The 23,049-nt window shown below is 33.3% G+C and overlaps 1 protein-coding gene across 1 annotated transcript; it reads left to right on the top strand.

Annotated features, from left to right (window-relative positions):
• Positions 1-4,932: 4,932 nt before the first annotated feature.
• LOC126812078 (polycomb group protein Pc) lies at positions 4,933-13,909 on the top strand. Its single transcript, XM_050538259.2, has 5 exons — positions 4,933-5,098; positions 5,181-5,224; positions 5,325-5,390; positions 5,533-5,596; positions 12,529-13,909. The coding sequence occupies exons 1-5, from the start codon at positions 5,030-5,032 to the stop codon at positions 13,345-13,347; spliced, it is 1,062 nt and encodes a 353-aa protein (XP_050394216.1). The 5' UTR covers positions 4,933-5,029; the 3' UTR covers positions 13,348-13,909.
• The last annotated feature ends 9,140 nt before the right edge of the window (positions 13,910-23,049 follow it).

The following is a 23,049-nucleotide window of genomic DNA, read 5'->3' as shown; positions in this document are numbered from 1 at the left end:
AAAAATTATTTAGGATTTCTCCTTTAAAATTCGGTGATTTTAAGTTTAGGCCAAAAAAAAAAAATAAATAAATAAATAAATAAATAAATAATAAAAAAGGAAAAAAATATTAATGGAAAGTGGTTTAACGTCTTACTTGTCTGCACTGACTTGGCCACAAAAAAATATGGTCGGTCGGTCTGTCGAAATTCCCTTTTTTTCCCCTTTTTTTCGCGGGGTTCGCGAACAGCCTACATCGACACTTGCATTCGAAAACCTTTGTGATGTCATTTTAAATACGATGGAGTGAATATTATTTATTACAGAAAACCATGCCAAGACCGATTTATAGGACTTGGGAAGTGCGAAAGAAAAGTTATGGGTCGACTATTTGGACTAAGAAAAAAGAGTGTCAGTCGGGTAATCGTAAACACAGTTATTTTGTTTTGGTCTTAAATTGGTTTCTGTGGGTTCTCTCCCACCATCAATATCTCTCCTACAGATTTTCCAGCTTGCCAGTGGTGCAGGACGGAGGGTCTGGCAATGAACAATGTCTAGGCGCTCGGATGTCCGGGAAAATGATCCCTCATACTACATGACGTACGTCCGTCTTCATTGGCCCGGTTTGTGCAGAACAGAACTTTTTATTTTATCTCTCCTAGACAAATAATAATAAGTGTGTTATCATTTGCCATGTTTTAATTTAACTGAGATTTGCGTAATTACTGCACAATCATGTGATTCGATATATTCTTTTGTTCTTTATTGTTTGCAATATATGTTTAGTTAATGTGTCTTTTCCCCAGGTATGTTGCAAGGATTTTGTATGCGTTTAAATTTGCCTACTGTCTTGCGTCTGTCGGGCTCAAAATGTTATACAAATCATTATTTGGACATTTTATTCACATTTCAAACCAATAATCAACTCTCTGGGGCATCGTATGGCTTAGATATCGAGTGGATTAGACAATGTCCGCTCACGGGGACTACCGATAAATGGTCCGACAATAGCGCTATGCTATATACACCTTTCTATTCTTATGTACTAAAAGTTTTAATTGAATTTATATTAATACAAATTTAATTGCATCCCCAATTCATAACTCCGCTCAGACATTTGACTGAAATTTTCGATATTAATGCATTTTTCAATATTTAAATTTGAACTATATTATAATATCAAGAACGGTCATCATCTCCTCTTTAAAACAGTGTTGTTTTTATACATTTGAAATACAGTTTAATCCAATAAGAAATTAATTAAATTTACATACATATATATATTTAAAGTTGTGATAATTCATTTTTAAACTTAGAATTCTAACTGACCATATTATACCGTACGCTTGTGGAAGACGCTGGTGTGGGTAGGGATTGATCTCTTAAAATCTAATGAAGTACAATAATACATTTTATATATTTCCAGGATTGGTTGTACAATAAGATATTAAATGGGGTTTGGCGTCCTACTTTTCTGCACCGACTGGGCGTATGAATACGGGGGTTTGTAAAACAAAAATTCAGGATGTTATTTTACAACAACGCATATAATCAAGTATGCATTGTTCAATTTTTCCTATTTTTTTATTATGGGGAAAATAGTCGTGATTCACCGGTATAAACTTTTGATGGATCAGTAAAATGAATTCTACATCATATTGAACATATAAAAGCAATTCATAATTTAAATGATTTTTGTTTTTCAAAAGTTTAAAATATAACCTTGGCTGACACCGAATGAGCTGAGGTACCGGTACTATTTCGATTAGGAGACCGCAACTAGGGCGTGTTGGGTTTGATCTCAGCTTGAATCGCCAATTCGAAATTTAAAGGGGCATATCTCTGAACCGAGATATTAGGTTTTGAATTTTAGGCCAGCCTCGATCATCATTACTAAAGTCGGTACGATAAAAAAGAATCCATTTATCGATTTAATTATCTTTCAAAAAATGTATTCCAATCTGCTAAATATCGCAGGCTAGCGATGTCATCGAGAGTAGAACATGGTCTGGATAAGTTAATTAATGTCTAATTAATAATTTAGATAACATTTCAGTGCTAAATAAAGATTTCCCAAGAATGTTAAACCAATTCATTCCATGTCCTTATCCAGAATGCCAACTATATCCATCTTGAGTGATTTTAAAAAAAGACCTGGACCGAAACGTCTCCCCCCCCCCAGTCCTTTACTTCTATTATTACTTCTAATGTTATTGGAATGATACCTGTATTTAGTAGCAGTTTAGATTTTGTCACTACATAAGAATGCTACTACTTCAGCATTCATTCTCTGTTCTACTGATGCAGTCATAATCGTAAGGACAGGGGACGGAGGCATCTCCCACTTTTCTCGACATTTTCTTTTCAAGATAAAGATATGCGTAACGTTCGTTTCTAACCCTGAACACATAGTCTGAACACATAGTCCCCTATGCTATGTATGTATAAATGACAATCCCAGTCAATAGAATGGCGATTTTGGAAATAATTGTTCCCAGCGTATTAACTAAAATCACTGACTTTGACATCTATCGGTCATTTTTATTATATTTGTTTCAACGTGATTCTCTCCCCAAGCTGTGCCCAAAAGTTAGTTGGAAGCAGAGTATGTAAGAGTTTGTAAATAGGTTGATGAATAAAATCTAGTTGGGTACCTGTTAATAACAATTCGGAAAATATGCACAATGAAATACTCGTAAAAAGAATACTGCATCGCATTGATCGACACTGAAATCTACATTATTTAATTGCATGCTGAACAAATGTTTGTGAATTTAAATACAAATGGAAAATTAGAACATGTCCCAAACATTGGTGTTAAACCTAATCCTCACAGAAATCATGATAAATTATATTTAAAAATGCCTCGCCTCGCTCTACTTGGAAGTATCGAACAACAATATCGCTGAAATTGATGTCATCGCAATCTGAAATATTTCTGAATTCAGATACAAATGAATAGAAGGCGTCCGAGTGTTGGAGTGATTAAGCAATATGAACATTAAATAAAATAAACGTTAAAAAAATATAATAAATCCCATAGTGCTAATATCATCGCAAGATGAACATCTACTAACAAAATGACCGTAAAGTCTTAAGTGTCTATGCCATTGCAATATATGGCAAAGCAACATCAACGGTATAAATGAAAACAGCCCCAACATCTTAGCGTATTTCAATTTCCAAATCTTAACCTTCTTCACTGATAAAATAGTACCTACGAGTCCTACCCTGATCGATTTAAGTCATTCCTCAAATTATCACGCCAGGTCAGTTGAACGGAAACTTCATATATAAAGAATATTTTTAAAAAAAGCATAAAAAAGAAATGAATGTAAGATCCAATTTTAATTACACTAATATTGCTTTTCCCAGGGCCTCTAACTTTTCCCAGTAAAGAGACAAAAAATCTACATATATGTAAAGTTTTAATTCAGCCAAATGTATATTCCTCATATTAAAATATCAATAAATATAACTACAAATTGGTTCTAAGGCTATGGGGGTAACGCTAGCCACATTATGATAACAGTGAACATCCAATCTTGGACACAGAAGGTTCGGTCTATTAAATGACAAATAATCTCTGTAATTTAATCCAGTGAAAAAAAATCATCCGTTGTATATCCTGATTTTTATATATCAAATATTTTGTGTTATATGAAAATTACCAAACTTTAAGGGTAGTCGGGAATATAAAGAACAGGCAATATATAGAATCATATAAAATATTGTAATTTATGTTCAAATTTGATTTATTGGAAGAACTACATGGCCATGTATGAACCATATTAATTTCGATAACAAAGGGTTTTGTGGGCTTCCGTGTGTACAATATAATGTAAATGTAAATATTTCAAACATTATTATTTCAATGCATTTCAAATCGTATTTAGCAGCTCCGCAGTTTCAAACAATATGAATTGCCTCTGATTTATTTAACTTAAATATAATTTTGTTAAATGTTCATATAACCTGTGTATTATAAACTATAGGCTACAAAGGCACATTCAATATAAGTTTTGTCTAATTTAATAAATTCGCAAATAAATATTACAATGCGTAGTTAAAATATGTATTAAACTGTGTCAGTCCTTCAGCAATAAGACAATGTTTACCCAACTACTATGTTTTGTACAGAACTAAGTATAAATCTCTTATTATTAATTGGTGTGCACATTAAAACACAAGTATAGACTGGACTTCAGTAAGACATAAAAAATATAAATGGAATTCCAGCAAACAGATAAGACTGTTCTGTAATTTACTTATATAATTTGTTTACATTAATTAAATACAATACTGTTGTTACATTGTTTACATGCATCAAAACAATATTTGTTAAACGAGATTAAATTATTTACATATCTGGCACAGTTTCAAATTGTTTAAATTCCTGAACCAAGTGCACAAAAATGTCCCACATTTATTCTTACAAAGAAATTTAACGTCTTAAATACTTCACAACTATGCCTTTTTTAAAATTATAAAAAAATACATTTTTAAAGCGTACACATATCTTTGAAAACTTGATTAAAATAATTCATACATTTCCCCTCATGGATTTAATTTCTTTCCTGTATTTTACATATTTTTTACTTCATTAAATTAGATGCCCCCATTTTAAAAGTCGTGTACTTATCCCTCATTGGGATTTGTGTTGCATGTTACAGAATTTTAACTACGTAGAATCTTTCACTAGATCCATGGAAGAATCAAATCTCTATCTCACGAAATAATATTGTGGATTAAAGAAGAATGTGTCCTTGCGCTATATTTAAAATGTAAAATATTGAACGGTGATTCTAATAAATACGTCAGGGCGGTCAGGCTATTAAATCAGCATTTGTGCCTCTAAACAGTTAAACATCAGTGTGACTGGTTTCACCCCACGCGATGTATTGTTAACGCAAGGGCGAGTTAAACCCAAACAGAAAACTGAGAAAATGACGTCACGCGCTGAGTATTATGGGATGTAACGATGCTCGACCAGCAGGGCTTGTGAAACCGTAAACAACGGCCAAAATATACATTGTTTTCTTACAAAGGAATGGAGTTACAAAATATGGGGGAACGAGTATTTGCTGCTGAACGTATCGAGAAAAAGAGGACATTGAGGGTAGGTAGAACTCGATAAGATTTAGCCCCGATGAGATCGTTTTGTGTGACCTATACTAACGACATGTTCGCTTGTTTTGCAGGGCCGAACAGAATTTTACATCAAGTGGAAAGGTTGGTCGACAAAGTAAGTGTAAATCTTTGCTTGTTGATAATGTAACACGTTTCAACGCGATAATATATGTTTAAAATAGCCCAACATTTACAATATGTTATCTTTCCTACAGATTTAATACATGGGAGCCAGAGGAAAATATCCTTGATCAGCGATTAATACAAGCTTTTAAGTCGAGGTGAGTACTCACTATATTTTCTATACAGCTGTCATGGCCGCGACTCTTATTTTGTGTCTCGAGATATTTCAGTAAATTTAATTTATTAGCTCGCTAGATACTTAGATAAAATATATTTCATTTATTTCCATTTATTTGTTAGCTTAAAAGAAAATGATGGAAGGTGTCATAAGAGGGGTCCAAAGCCAAAGAAACTTAAACTACAAGTAAGTTTTTTTATATATATTTTTCAGATACTCTTTTTTTGTTATTATTTTATAATATCATAGAGTACGTGTTAATATAATATGAATACAGTTCATGTAAGCCTATTCAAAAATTATATTTCCATCTACTTTATTTCAAATAATAATTTATTTTAGAATATGCATATACTTCTATTCTGCATTTTATTCAATTACTAGACAAAAATTAATAACATTTTAAACGATATGATTTTTAGTGTGTGTCACATGTTATTGCATGGTTATATTTTGTCGTCTTTATACTATGTTGTAAATTACTTGTGGTAAGTTTGTGTTACCTATAAATATATAAATATTTATATTTCACAGTAATGTATATATTATAATGTACATATACATGTAGATCCACATCTAAAATGCTGTAATATGATTATTCATTATGTCTAATTATCCAATACTGAAAGTTCTCATTATTAATAGTTCTGGATTAGGCTGATAAATACATTATTGGGTTTCTTGAATATAATGTATGCATTTCCCTTTCATAATGTACACCTGGATAAAGATAAAAAGTAGAAGTACCGCAGTACTGTAACATTTCATATCGTTTTATTATAGTTTAGGCAAACATGTCAATATATTATTTTAGGTCATTTAAATGTTACGTCTTTAGCTCTCTCTCTAATACTAATTTTAAAAATAGTTTAAGATGTGAGATTAATTAATACTACATATTCGTAAGATTAATTTTTCATATTTATATGATATATAAGAACTGCTTTTCTTTTTGTATTTATGAAAAAAGGTATCTAGAATAAATATTAAATATAGAACTTGGCGGTTGCGTAATTAAGTTTTATGTGATGTCCAATAATTAGATCATACAAATATACGTCATAAACTACGTGTTTATCATAATGATCCGCTTGGTGGTAATTAGGTTTTCAGTGTAATGGGGGCATGTCAGCTTAATCTCACTATACTATAGTTAGGCTCATCTCCATTGTAAATGGTATTTCGAAAGATAATGGGTGATTAATAAAAGGACTAATAAAGCGGCAGCCAGCATAAATGCGTTATTTGAGGTTCTATATATTATATAGACATATAAAAATAAATATATTATGTAAGTTCACTTTTAATTAAACACAGTCGATCAAGTATATTTAGTTTCTTAAATGTCGCAATTATGTAGATAACCGAAAGTTGGTATATTATGCAAAAGATGGACGAATGGTCAAAGGCAGTGGGGCGCGCTCTTCGTTGAGCCATATTGATCTCAAGATTTTATTTGATCTCGTAGAATTTCGTAGGCGTCCTCCTCAACCCACAGGGCGTTAAAAATGTGACCAGTGTCTGAGTAAGAAGACAATTGAAACCCGGTATTTGTGTCTTTTCGCAGTTGCCAATATCAGCTTTGAAACTGAAAATCCTTCAAGTGATTTGAGTGTTAGGTTTTGTAATAACCGAAGCTAATGGAAACGAATGTGAGGTTTTTATGAATCTAATGATTAATAACTGAATCTGCCGTTATGAGAACGATTGTTAGGTTTTATAATAACTGCATCTAATGAGAAGGAGTGTTGGGTTTTATAATAGCTGAATTTAACGACAATGAGTGTTAGGCTTTATAATAATTGAATCTAATAAGAACGAGTGTTAGTTCTTCTAATAACTGAATCTACCGTTTTGAGAACCATTGTTAGGTTTTATAATAACTGAATCTAACGAGAATAAGTGTTGGGTTTTATAATAACTGAAGCTAATGAGAACGATTGTTAGGCTTTATAATAACCGAATTTAATGAGAATGAGTATTAGGTTTTATATAACTAAATCTAATGAGAACGAGTGTTCTGTTTTATAATATCTGAAGCTAATGATAATGAATGTTAGGTTTTATATTATATAAATCTACCGTAATGAGAACGAGTGTTATTTTTTTGTAGTAACCGAAGCTAATGAGTACGCATGATCTACATAATTAACACCCCTTATAACAATTAATGTTTGATCAATTTGATTTTAAATTGTTTCTATAATGCTTCTTGTCGCAACAATTCAAACCAAAACTTTTAAGCCATTGTACGGATATTTTCATTGATAAATATCCCCATGGATTCTATCATTTATGTGATTTACCCTCTGGGCCATATGTTTGATCCCACTTTTAAGAAATATTTTCGAGCTAGAATATTTTAATGGTTTGCTAAAATCTAAGATCTCTTGTGTCATTATGGAATAGAAAAAAGGACACCAATCTCCCATTTCATTTCTTATACTATTATATTATAAAATAATGCGAAAGTTTTATATGATCTCATTTGGTGCTTATCTATTAAAACAAACTCATTTGTGAACTCATTCTGTCCCCTTGTGGCAACTACATGTAGTATAAAACTGAGCAGATTTTGGGGCTTTGAAATGGCACTTCGCTCTTATTTTTTTCGTAAAGCTGTAGTTTTAATCTGTAATCCACTTTAAGTCCCATATCATTCCTTTTTTTATCAAGTTAAATAATAAGAAATTGGTTTTAAGATATACACAGAGGTCTTACTGCCACTGAATGTGGCTTCTTAGAATAGAACAATAGCACTTTAAAGATAGGAGAAAATTAGGAACGTTCACTCGACATTGACCAGGTCATTTTTGAAATAATTTTTTTATGGCATATTTTTATTTCCATAACTCCCCAGTGTTCTGGGGTCTTTAGCTATCGAAGGAAATCGAAGTACCGCCGTTTTAGCCAGCCGATCCTATGCACTTTAGAAAGTACAAAAATAGCCCTTCCCCTGTCTAGTATTTAAGACGAGGCCATTGTTTTCTTGATATTTTTGACTAATGTGCTCAATTAAAAACATGTTTTTATATTTTTTCCGTGTTTTTATTTTATTTTATTTCTTTTATTACTTTTATCAAATTGGATATTATTTGCACGATTGATTTGGTTACATTATGTATTTAGCAAGCCAAACAAACTCCGTTAATTATGTCGGTTTTTTTCAGAATTACAAATATAAAACAAATAGAAAAACGATCATCGTGATCAGTGCATTACAAATTACTGAATTCATGAAAATTCAATGTAAATGCAACACATGTTCACATTCTTGCGTAATTGAATACATTTTGTTTAGAATTCAATTTAAATCGATAACAACTAATTTGGCCTTGTAAAATGGCATTGTCAATAGAATGTCAGTATAGAAATAACAAAGAGAATTACAGCTGTATTTGTTTTAAAACAATATTTTTATTCAGAGTATCTAAATAAGACTCCTCTTCCACTACAGTTGTAGTTCAATCTCATTATTAATATTTAGTTGAGAGATTAAACTAGTCTTGATCGTTATTTAATCCTTTAGTGGCATTTAGCGATGGAAATAAAACTAACAAAGTTATTTGGGACAACAATCACTGGTTTATTATACACAAACACGACGTTTCGATAAATATCCTCCTATCGTTATCAAGCACGATGAAATTTAGTACGTCCACTTCGGATCGGTCGGTCCTAGCGTTTAACGTCCACTTCCACCAAGGGTGATATCGTAGACAATGATCCACTTCTTCTTTTCTTCTTCTTTCCTAGAGTTTTACGTCCACTTCCACCATGGCTGATATCGTAGACAGGGGTCTACTTCCACTGGAAAGTCTATATTATATGTTGTACAAAGTGAAGTCAGTACTTGTTAAAGATGATAAGGGGGGTTCATACAGTTTAACAAACATATTTAACAACAAAGAACTTACATACACAGATATAGATAACATGAAACCATAGTGTAGCACCATAATAAGATAACAAAGCATAATTTACACTAAAATAATACAGTAATAAGTTCCCTGGGGGATTTATACCGAGGTGTTGAAAGTCTAAAAAAGAAATGGATAATGAATTTAATTGACAATTACAACGTTATGAAATGTACATAGATTGATTAATTTTGATAACCGCATCATAGACCCTGGGAATAAACAGTCCCAAATCTTTCTTTAATTCATCGTTTTTATATTATTTTGGAAGAAGAATATTTTCGAGTTATTTTTTTCTCACAAACCTCTTTGGTTATAACAATATTACAACGTCGGCTTGGACAGTGGAAAACCTTCAGTTTATGAGTTTCGAACTTATTAATAAGAGATTGCGCCCACAAGGAATCAAAATGGTCGAAAATATCTAATGTATTAAAACTTGTCATTAGACACATTTTTTTCGATTAAACCTACACAATCCGATAGATCAAGTTATTAAGAAGACATTCTAGAAAGTTTTTTTTTTAAAAAAAAGAAAAAGAATAATATGTGATACTTTATAAATGTCGCCATATCCGGAGACATATATTAGAAATCTTACAAACTATGGTATACTTATTAAAGAGGTATACATAAACTGTCGCCCAGTTAGTTATACAAGTAAACTTTAAAGTGTAATTAGAGATAAATAATATATGTGGCTTTATCAGAGCTCAAAGTCGACATAAAACAAAATATTTATAGGTCTGGGACCGGGATGGGGTGGGGCGGGGGTACGAAATATATATAATAGTTTACACTACTTTGTACCCTTTATACACATTATTTAATATTAAATGACCTTCCTTTTTAACTAGATTACATGTGTATCTTGACCTTTTGAGTATACTATGTTTTGTTATAGTCTATATACATGTATGTGTATTAACAATAAAATACAAAGATAAGAAAAAGATAAACCAAATTTCCTTCTATTGATCATGTTTGTATCATTAACTTGGATGTCTTCAGTGTGTCATGGTGTATAAATGTTAATTGTATCACATCACACGACATTAAGAAAATGACGTATCTTCATCGATTCGGCTTTAGTTGCCTTTATTTGGCGTGATACTTTGGCTTAAAGCAACAGTCTTCCCATGGCTGCCATTATAGATGCTAGTTTAAAGAAATCATATTCAACAAAATTTCAAACCCTTTTATTTGAATTTTTCTTATATTTCTTTGTACTGGAACTATTTTTCTGAAAAAGGACTGTTTTGCTAAAGAAAACTTAAAATTTGGTATTATAGACTGGAAGAACATGATTCAAAATTAACGCATACACCAGGCGACGTTAAAATAGTATCGACGAAAATTTCTAATAGGATTTCAATTGTATTAAAAAAAATCATTGATACATACAATTTATGAAAATATAGAAATTAATTTTAGCACGCACAATATTAAAGTCTCGATGCAATAATTAATTGTCAATTGCGATGTTTTTTTTGTGTTGTTGTTATTTTGTACTAAATTATATATCTGACATATTTTCTTTGAATTCGATGTTCAAATCACCTAGACTTTTAGGTCAATTAAATTGTCTGTATAAGTATATGTTTCATGGTCAATTATGGGAATTCAAAGTGTGTCTTATGTGTTTGTGCTATATTGTCTGCGATATCACCCCTAACATTTTAGGTTATAGTCTGGCTGGTTGATATACATACAACTGACACTGACAGAACAGGGTTGTAATAGAAAATAGGTTAGATTATCACCCAGTGCAAAAATTAGGAAAGAAAATAAACGACAGGCAATAGAAATCTAATTTGAATAAGACAACAGTATTGGTAATATTTAACTGTTTACTATAGTATGCAAAATCGTAGAGACACCGTTATTTCGACATTATATTTTTAATAATATTTTTTTATGTTCTCGATTTCTTTGAACGTTGCAGTAGACGTAACTTTTGGGTCTTTCATTTTGAAGTAGGAAAGATAACTCCAAGCTTTTGAACAATAGGGTTTTGTCGTTTTATATGCAGTGGAAACTAGTTTCAATTTCCACACAAAAACTTTTGTGTAGGATAATTTTACGTAGAACTTGGCATTTTTTTTTTAAATACAATCATCCATATCAGTGATAAATGAAATAATGTAACATTTAGACTGAACATGAAATAACCATGTCTGTGGAAAGTAGACAAGAATTTTTTTTCTGGTGAGCAGTTAAGGTAAAAAAAAATATAAGAAAAATAAAAATTTAGAAGCAGGTGTCCTTTGATTATTTAGTAAAGTAAAGATAACACATCTGTGCACGCTAAATTGCTCTATTTTGAAAGTCCCATTAGGTTAAATTGCTGCACTATTTAGTTATTTAGATGGTTTTTTTTAACCTGCAATAAGAATTATTCTGATTTTGTGAGAATCCCCTGTAAATAGAATTATACACCCTTCTTAGGAAATAAAATAGCGACAAACAATTTATCTGAATTTAAATCACTTCAGCGAATGACTAAATACACGTATTACCTTTGGGAACTTCATGCGGGATTGTTTAATTTGGCTAGTTATATAAATAATATTACTTTAAGGCATCATTTTCTACATTGCACGGCCGAAGTTTTCTTCGCAACCATTAAGCAATATCAACCAATTTGCACCCTAGGGGCAAAGTAAAAGTGGCAAGTGTAGCAGGCTACATAGACCACTTCTTCTCCTTTAGTTAAACAATATTTTAAAATGATTGCGCCATGCAATTGTGGAAATTACGACACTAAAAAAAAACCGACCGTCATTTGAATTTTTAGGATGATATCGATTTTTTCACGGCTTAATCCACTTTAAAATGTACTCAAATTAATTATTTAAAATTAATTTAACAAAACAAATAAGCGGTTGATAATCTCCCGACTTAGAATCAATCGAATTAAAAAGATGCCTATCAAATGTTCGAAATTTTCTATTCATCATATCCAAGTGGACCAACTACGGACACTGTCGCGGTGTCTTCTGTTTGTGCACAAAATTCCCTTTCTGATAGCAAAAATGAGCATCAGATAAGTCAACCGAATCACTTTCCTTGAAATGACAACCGACCAGTTCAATGTTATATTCTGTTGTACTCATCTACGATGAAACTGGGTATGTAATAAATTGTTTATGATATATGTGTAGACACGGTAAAGATATATCTTTATATTAATTACAGGAAAGTCGACGTGATTTGAGTGATGATGAGAGTGATGGAAATAATGACGATGATGATGAGGATACGTCTATCTTTGCTTCTGATACCAACAGCAGCAGTAGTAACGACCACCACCACCAACAACACCAACACCAACAACACCAACCTGGTAAAGTTGGACGACCACCAAAAGAGAGAAAAAATACCGACGATAGTGGACCATCAAAATCCTCCGATAAAAAGAGTGTCTTTAAATATGGAGGAGAGTGTTCTTATTCCGGTCCTGGGTCATCAGCAGCTTCCGCAGATCCGCCACCAGTTCCAGTAAAACGTGGACCCGGAAGACCACCAAAATATCCGCGACCTCCAGGTTGGGTACCACCAGCAAAGAAAAACGCAGCTTTGAAAAAAGCCAGAAAAACGAAAGTAAAATTGCTAAAATCCGGTGAAGTGAAACCTAAAAATCCGGTTGGGCGACCGCGCTTAAAGGATAAAGATAAGAAGAGGCCGAAACTTAAGGTCAAAGTTCCAAAAGAAATTCGTAAAAAACAAAATAAAACGAACTATATGAAAAACGGACACAATAAAGTTCAAGCAAATGGTGAAAACAGTCAAATTAATGATAAACTAGCAGATAGAATTGAACAAAGTGAAAAAGCTTTTGCTAAATATGATGAAAAACCCGTGGAACTGAAAAACTATTGGTCACCGCCAGTTTCTGTGAAACCAGTGCTAGATAATGTATTTATAACCGACGTCACATCCGATTCAGAGACAATAACCATACGCGAATGTTCATCAGATTCTGGATTCTTTAAACCGCGGGATACAAAAGAGTGAATTCAGTTTCTGTGAAAATTCCGTATTAAGGAACCTGTTCGAAAAATCACTCGATTTCATCGATGACATGTGTTTTTAAGATGTCTTTGACAAACGTTTAAAGCTGGCCGTTATATCACAGGATATCGTCGACGTGGGGTCTTTTAGGAAGTTTTAACTGGGGCAAATAAAGTGAAACGTGAAAGGACAGAGTTAATACACGAATGATTGACAATTGAACAGTGTAAAGGAATGTATATACTAGAAGATAATTTATTCTTCTAGAAATTATTATATCATCACAATTCGTTTTAATACTTGACATTTAATATACATTACTGCCCAGACTTTACAAACAACTGTTTTTTTCTCTTTAATTGATTATATTAATAGAAGTATGAAGAAGTATTATAAAGACATTAATAATGACATTGTTTGTCTTAGTGTATATTATGTGTGTACATTATGTATCTGTATATAGAAATTGATGTATACAATATTAAAATGCTTTAATGTACAGTAGTGTAATACTGTCTGTTGCGTCTTGTTTGAACATATGTATATAAAACAACGAAATATATAATTGTGTCAGTGTTTTTGCTTCTTTATTGATTATGTGAAACCTGTATAACGATTATAACATATATTGCATAAACTAATATAATTATTGCTGAATGGCGTACACCTGCTGGGCATCAGATCTAATTAGTTAATATGTTCTGTTTGCGAAAACTATCTGTTTCAGCACGCACCTGGCCGTCTTAGTCTTTCAGTCTAATCTACATGTAACACAAAATAATTGTCGCCGAAAGATTAATTTATGTGTCTGAATTACTGATTTATGTCGCCTATGTCATTTTGTTTGTCATTTTCTAAACTTTCATGCAACATCCAATAATAGTAAAAATTACAACGTGTACACGGCCCCTGTCCATGAGCGTGGATTTCGGGGGACGGGGGGACGTTTCTCTCCCCCCCCCCCCGCCTTAGAATCGGAAGGGGAGACGAATAGGTCTCTGCCCCCCCCCATAATTTTGATCGCCAGGACAGCTAGATTTTCAGGTTTATCTGACCACTGCCTTGGGTCTCGGCACAGATACTGATCTTCGCGATATCTTCATCCTTAATTGTAGGTAGTCATTTTTTTACATATCGCCATCATATTGCCCCCAGTTTATAGTTCCTTTAGGAACTGTCTCTGAGCGGACGATGTCCACTGAAAGTTCCTATCGGGCCGTATATAGCTGCAATATGAAAATACCGCTCTTCCCCACATCTGTTCTAAGACTATTTTGGAATCCTTACCTACTATTTTCACCTTGATTTTACTTTACTCACCAAAGGAATCATTTCTTGCCACAGCTGACGTACATTTATAATGCCTCAACACATTTTCAAGTAGAATTCTGCGATTAAAAACATACACAAAATACGTTTCAGCCATTACGACACCCGCAAACCGCATGGTTATTTCATCGCTAAATTCTACTTCAAAATGGTGTTGAATTATTAAAATAATTGTGTCAAAAATAATGATAAATGATTCCTTTTGGCGGAAAATAAAGTATCACGGTGAAACATAGAAGGTTAGGGTTCTAAAACAGCCTGAGAACACAGGTGGGGAAGAGCGGTATTGTACCGTATTTTCATATTGCAGCTATAAGGCCTGACAGGAACTGTCAGTGGACATCGTCCGCTCAGAGACAGTTCTTAAAGGAAATAACCTAGTTACAGCTTTCAGTAAACTGTTCGTAATTATTATTTTGGTTCTAGGGTTCGTTCCCCCCCCCCCCCAAAAAAAAAAAGTTATGACAAATCCACGCCCTTGCCCCTGTCTAAGGTTTAGTAAACATATTTTCAAAGACATTTTTATTCTTATTAATGTCCAATATCTACATAATTCTTGAACCGCGAATTATTGACAAAGATTGTAGAACAGTTATAAAATATGTTATACATATATGGGAGATGTAATCAATTTATTTTTTTACCAAGACGACACTGTTTCCCGTGTAACCCAATGTCGGTTATTTTATCCCTTTCATGTCATTTAACTAATATTTAAAATATGAGTTTGGTAGTATATTGATTGCTATCGCCGATATACACGAGTCCGGTTCACCATGGTGATTATTATCAGAATTATTACCGTTGTTTGTAAACTTGGAAAACGCGGAAGAAAAAAATTGTTTATCACGCTTGGTTCGGAAATGTTGGCCGTCTTCGTTAGTCCGGTTGGCGCAAAAATGTCGGGCGTTAAACACCATTTCATATAATTTAATTCTCGAAAATGGTTTACTAAAAAAAGTAACCATTTTTTTTTCAAAACTTGATTTGGTTAATTGTCATATAAGGATAAATGTGAACTACCGAGTTACTGTCCCTGCTTTGAGAACTTTGTAAATGCGACATGAGAAAAGGTTGTTTAAACAATGTGTCCAGTCTCTATTATTCCGGTTGGTACAGAACAATAGGATGTCAAATCCAAGTTCAGTTTAAACAGAGAAGTTGTTTATATTGCTTACACACGAAAGATATATTTGACCATTATCATGAACGCGGAGATCCTGTGTTCAAATCCCGTTTCATTCAGCAATATTCCTTGTTTGGTTCGCAGAAGTGTTATTTGTGTTTGGTTCTTCGAATGATGCGATTTCTTTTGTGTAAACCATTGACTGCTACCTTATATGGCATTTTAGCGAAATTAGAAGTATAATGATATTTCAAATCCGGGTATAGCAAGGATTCGATTTAATTCAATGCTGGGGTAAACCGTATAGAATTTAGAATCTGTCCACCTACCTTACTAACCGTACTGGCAGTACCATGAACTGGTATTCTGAACATAATCTTAAACTAAAAAACTACAACACAATTCAAAAACCTGCCATAACTGTCGCTCCAATTAGCTATAAGTAGTGTAGGGGGCATGGTATGCTTGCTCTTTGTAACAGGGCTGATACCACCTCTTATTTGAGGTCGAATACCCGATTGTACGTGACAAGGAGTAGGGTCGCCTGTCCAACCTCGTGGGTTTTCCCCGGGTCCTCCGGCTTCCTCCCACTGCTAAAGACCTCTACGAGCAAGCGAATTATTGAAATAAAATTAAACCATGTTAGTCCCGAAATGACCTAGTTTGTTTCTAGTGGACGTTAAACCCATCTCTCTCTCTCTCTCTCTCTCTTATTTGAGGAGTTCACACGCCTAAATATATTCTATTCTTGTGTTTTACAATGCTGTCTATCATTTTATTTTATACAATTTCACAATATTTCATTAATACAAACACAAATGTTTAATACTTAAATTTAATAAATACTGAGCAATGATTCCACGTTAAAACTTAGTAAAAAGCATTACTAATAACACTTGTTCAAAAAAGGGGGGGGGGGGGTAACCTCCACTAAATACAAACTAGGTCATGTCGGGACTAACATGGTTCAATTTTATTTCAATAATTCGCTTGTTCGTAATGGTCTTTAGCAATGGGAGGAAACCGGAGGATCGAGAGAAACCCACGAGACGAGGAAGGCGACCCTACTCCTTGTCACGTACAGGTATGGGTCTGAAACCACGTCACTTGACTTAAAGATATACCTTATGACCTAAAGTGCAGATTCAAAATATCTGTGAGCGAGGATAGGTTTACGTTTACCTCCATTATTCACATAACAATACAATATGTAACATATTAGATGTAAACACTTTTTTTTTACAAATCTGAGTTTACAGTAGTGGCCTGATATATTTGGAAAAAGATTAAAATAAAGAATAATTTTAAAAATGCGATTTATTAAAGATGAAAACCACAAGAAACTAATGTAAACTGCAAACAATCATAATTTGCTGCAGCCAGTAATAAGCTTTTCCTAATATAGGTTTTAAAACAAGGATATTTTTGCATTGTCTTAATTTAAGACAATGCAAAAATATCCTTGTTGTGAATTTAGCTTTAATTCTAGCATATTTCACTTATTGTCTACTTAAATTGTTTTAGGTTATTAACTGGTTATGAGTTGAAATGTTTTGACCAGACTAGATCCCAAATTCATTCTTGTTAGGTTGCAACCCCCTTTGGGTTGTAAACGTACTGTAAAAATATAATCATAAATAGGGCACACGATTTGATTATGTATCTGCCATACAGGTAGTAAAATAATGTTTTATGCACCCATTGCTCTCCATAATTTATTGAAACATGGTGCCTTAAATGCAGTTAATAAAACTTCTATGCGACATCGAATCATACACATCGTGGCAATTTTGTGAAGATGGCGAACGACATGCTGCATGGAGATAGAAGCCATTTGTTCAGCCAATTAATAGCACCGTCTACCTTAGTACTGATCACATACATATTTTATAACATAAGTATATTATCACACACCCTTTGTTATAATAATAGGTTGAGATATTATACCGTAAAACATCAAAGCTCTCGACACATGCTATTACTTTACCGATCTCTTCCTGGGGACCGTCTCAAAATACTAATTATCAAGCAACTTGGCATCGACTTTACTGCGATTGAGAAATTGAGCAATGCGATATGACGTGGTACATAATTAAATCAATATTAGCCAGTACTTTTCTGTACACCTATATATTGTCTAAATTTACACCAGTGCACACATTTTGAAATATTCCATGACAGAACATAGAAATACAACAAAATGTGAACCATTCTATGACTATGTCTATAGTGATATTATTACGTTTTTAAATGTTGGTAGATTAGAACGTAAAATGTTAGAGTGTGTATTAAATATAAGCTGCTAATAATCAATGTACATTTCCTATTGCATGAATTACTATATGCCGAAGTTTGCCAACGAGCATGGGTTAGTTTTTCTTCTATAAGTAAGCCACAATGCAAAATTACATATTTTTTGTACAACGTGCTAAAATATATAATCTAAAGGGTGTTACAAAAAAACTATTCATTAGCAATACATCAGTCACGATTTATTGTGTAGTTGTGTAATTTGAACTACATTCGAATTCAAAGTCATATAAAAAAATACTTTGTCTATACTGTCGTCAGATTTTCCGGCGTGGCTCTCCCTTGTCAGTGATGCAGGACGGAGGGGCTGACAAGGAAAGCTGTCTAGTCGTTCGGATGGGACGAAAAACCGAGGTCCCGTGTACACATTGGCGTGCACGTAAAAGATCCCTTGGCAGTTGGAATTCGATATAAGAGTAGGCCGTAGTGCCGCTGTCCGGGCAAAATTTCCCTCATAGCACACTGTATGGCGTATGCCCGTCTTCATTAGCCCAGGTTAGGAGCAGAACAGTAGGACGTTAAACTCCATTTCATTTCATTTCATTTCTATACTGTCGTGGAAGTAGACGTTAAACATCATCTAGATCAGTATGTCAATATGCCATATTATTTGGTAAATGTTGGGATATATGTAAACGGTTCAGACAGACGACTTACATATACATGACTGAAACTTAACATAAATATGGATCAGTGCATGGACAAAGTGATTTTCGAAAATCTAACCATTGATGTTGGGTCTTTCCTCAAGTCAGGGTGACCTTCATTGATATTACATTATTATAAGCTTTATATAGAGGGAAAGGCGTGGGGCTAAGTTATAAAGGTCACACTGAAAGACCCCAACATCAATGGTTAGATTTTCGAAAATCACTTTGTCCATGCACTGATCCATATTTTTATTTCTCAGCCATGTAACTGATGACCTCACAAAAATCCCCAATTTTAGGACGTGGTCGGACAGACTTTAGCGATCTGACTTGGTGAAAGCCCCCAAATTATATTTTCCAAATATAGATCTTTGTTTCTGGTAAGTTTCAGCCATGTAACTGGTGACCATATTACTAGCCCGAGTTTTAGTTCGTGGTAGGACAGACTTTAGAGCGATTTAACTTGGGGAAAGCCCCCAAACTTTTGGTTAGATTTTTGAAAATTATATATATCTTTGTTTCTGGTAAGTTTCAGCCATGTAACCGATGTCATATTATTAGCCTCATTTTTTAGGGCGTGATCGGACAGACTTTAGAGCGATCTGATTTGGGGAAAGCCCCAAAAGTTTTGGTTAGATTTTGGAAAATTATATTTTCCAAGTTTGGATCTTTGTTTCTGTTTAAGTTTCAGCCATGTAAATGATGACCATATTATTAGTCCCGTGAGGAGATATTGGGTATGGTCTGACTTGGGGAAACCCCCGGAAATTTTGGGTAGATTTGTGAAATATTTATTCCAGCTATGGATATTAGCTGCAATTTTTGGCCGAGATAATTCTTATCTACGGCTGCAATTGATACACTATTCGAAGCTTTGAGCAAGTAAAATTAGGTTCAATTGCACAATTTTCAACACACATCTTCACGTTTGCTTGGAAAAAGTAATTATGTTACAAATAGTGAAGAGTGGAACACTGAAATCATAATCTTATCTTACCGAACAGTTTTTCGAGTGACATGACACCCCGTGATTCTGGTTCGGCGGCCATTTTAAACTGAACAAAAATTTCGCATAGCAGTTGGGTTTAATCAAATCATATAATTATACGGTAAGGTTTCACCTTTATTTCAATTGGAATTAGTTTATTATAATAAGCTATGTACAGTACAGTTTGGGGTCAGTGTTATTGGAAATTAAGGGAGTTATAGGCCAGTAACTTTTTTTAGTCAATTGACTAAAAAACTTGCTCAAAGGAAGTCCCTAGGACGGTCCACTACTGTGGCTGGAGCAAGACGGAAGACATCAGTAGTGGGACCATTTCTATGGATACCTTTGCTTCTAGAGAGTCTCAGCCATGTAACTTATGACCTAATTTTTCGCCCGATAACGGGTACTTTAAAGTGCGGCTGTGGCTATATTCCCCAGCAGTGCACGATCTGACCCCTTGATGTTTACTCGTATGGACATCCACTACAATTTTTTTTTATTTATTTATTTATTTATTTTTTTTTTTTGGGGGGGGGGCAAACCTTTTTTAACTGATGACCATATTATTTTGTCAATTATGTCATTAGCTCCGGGACTATTACGCATTTTGCGACTGCACTAAACTCGCATATAATAGAATGAACATATTTTAACTATACTGTTACGAAGTCGAATCATGTTTTATGTAGTTTAATTTTGATTTTTTTTTTTTTAATAAAATAATAGAATAAAATTAGGAAGTCCAGGAGGACCCCACCAAACATAATTATTTACTACAAACCCAGAAGACAAAAACCAGACAGAAGACAGCCATTATAAGCCATGAAATACTACCAATGTACAAAACGGTCCCGATTCTTCACAATACAAAGACTTTACCTTCTGTTCTGTTTAAAATGACTGGAAAGTAATATGAACAATGAAAGGAGGAGTGTTTCACAAATATTGTATTTATTTTAAGGAATAGCATTTGCTGTTAGAGGTACAAGCCATGCAAACGTCCTTAGATAAAAAAAACAAAAAACAGGATAATTCCATTAAACATATATTATGCAAGAGCTAAATCTGCCTATTGCAGGTCTTTCTTTAGAAATGAAATGTTATCTAAATTATTAATTAGACATTAATTAACGTATTCAGACCAAAATCAACTCTCGATGTCAACGCTAGCCTGCGATGTTTACTGGATTATAATCCCATTTGCTGCTCCACTTTCATTCTTGATTTAATCATGAAATGGATAATCGAGACTATGTTTTTTATCGTACCGACCTTAGTAATGATGATCGAGGTTAGGCCGCAAATTCAATCGCTAAAATCTCGGTTTAGAGTGAATCAATTTGACTGAAATTTTCAGCAAATTCCCTTTACATTATCTAGTTTTTCTTTTCATTATTATAGTGAGAACTGTCAGCTCTTTGTCTAATCTCCCATAATGTATCTTTAACTGAACGTCGACGAAGACATAAATTAAAATTACTCTATAAGTTAATCAATGGACTTTATAGCTCCCTTTTATATTTCTAGGGGTTGGGGTTATCTTGCCGTGAAAATACGAGATCCGAATATCCAATATTTAAGACACCATGAACATTTTATAATCAGTACAGGGGTCGTGTATCCTACGGTCTCGGGTGCCATGTGTAATAAACAAAGAAAACATACCCTACAGGACAATTCGGAAGTAATCAGTAATGGCTTATTCACAAACGACCAAATGATATTTTACCCCCCCCCCCCAAAAAAAAAAATACAAAAAAACGCGTACAATGGACGAAGCAGGCGTTAACGACTATCGTTCAATTTGAACTGTTCATGTATTTTACAATTGATTAGACATAACAATAAATCTTTTTAAAATTGAATATAAGCCCTTACATTAATTTTCGTCTATTTTAAGGTTCTAAAGAATAGAGATACACGCCCTTTCAATGTAAAAACAAATGTCATTGTACCTTATTTATAGTTTTACCAATGCCAGTCTTCGTATGTAGAAGAAAAAGCTTCACCTAATTATAATTGACAGAATGATTAAAACAGAATTATAAGAAGGGAAGTAATTCACAAATGTAAAATGGCTAGTAATTGTTTCGACTTATTGCATGTGATTCGTCTGTTTATATAAATTATCTCTCGACATTTACTCTACTTTACCCATCCCTCCCTATATAAACAACTTTTACATGACAATTTGTGTTGACTTTTTGGTCTAATATCGAAGCATTGACCTCATGTAGAAAAATGTCGGCATGTATTATGACATGAAGGGTTCTTTGTGATTATGAAAATAAAGATCATCTAGAAATTAAATATAAATACGATACGTGAAATGGTGACCAGTCAAGGTTCTTAAAGGCCTTCTGGTACATCTTTAAGAATTGTATTTTGTGATAAATAAAATATCATACTCGTCTTTGTGATATTGACTGTTGCTGATTTATGTGATATCCAAACGACAGCTACATCTTGCTATAGCAAGTATTAAAGTAACAATTTCATATTTTCTAAGAAAGTCAAACATAATTATTTCGATGTCTTTTGCTTAATAGGTTGTCAACTCACTATTATACGATCATAGGTTATCTTTCTCACACTTAATAGGATTATTCTTTAACAAGGTAGGACTGTTTATAGATGACATCTATTTTAGGGCTTTATTTTAATACATTTTAAAAAAATAACTTAAAAATATGAAATTATAACTTTAAGTACAAGTATCGCGAATCTCCATTTTGCATCAATAGTTTACTTTATAGCCGCTGATAAAAATTAGCATTTTTCGGACAATCTCATTGTTGATAATGAACGGAATTGAACTGAACTTTAGGGATTCAAAGTTCTTTATAGTTTTCGTTCCCGTGGGTGTTTATAGTTTGGTCATTTTGACTTTCTACGATGTTTTGGTGAATTTTAATGACAATAAGGAAGTAAACAGACGTTCATGTGATGAATTCCCTGTGAAAAATAACGCTATATGTTCAGTAGACTTTACGTAATAGAAGCAGAGCAGGTGAACCTCATCTAGGATTTTGAATATATAAATGTGACTGATATAAATTTAGACTTCACGGAATGTTTAAAATAGGGTTACATGCCCAAAAATGACATGTCATTAACATAGATGTGTTGGAGTTGTAATTAGTAGCCTTACTCCAGACGCTCTGTCGTCCTTTTTTTAGAATTAGCTCCCCTGGTTCATTGAACATGTTTTCAGTGCCAGATTGAGTGCCTCTTTTATAGGCCAACAGCGCAGTGGACACTCACTGTATTTCATAATGCATAATTCGCTTATGACTTACAAT

Source organism: Patella vulgata, chromosome 2 (assembly GCF_932274485.2).
Source record: "Patella vulgata chromosome 2, xgPatVulg1.2, whole genome shotgun sequence".
NCBI lineage: Eukaryota > Metazoa > Mollusca > Gastropoda > Patellidae > Patella > Patella vulgata.
Note: the sequence above shows the minus strand (reverse complement) of the source record. Positions and strands in the feature narration are given on the sequence as shown.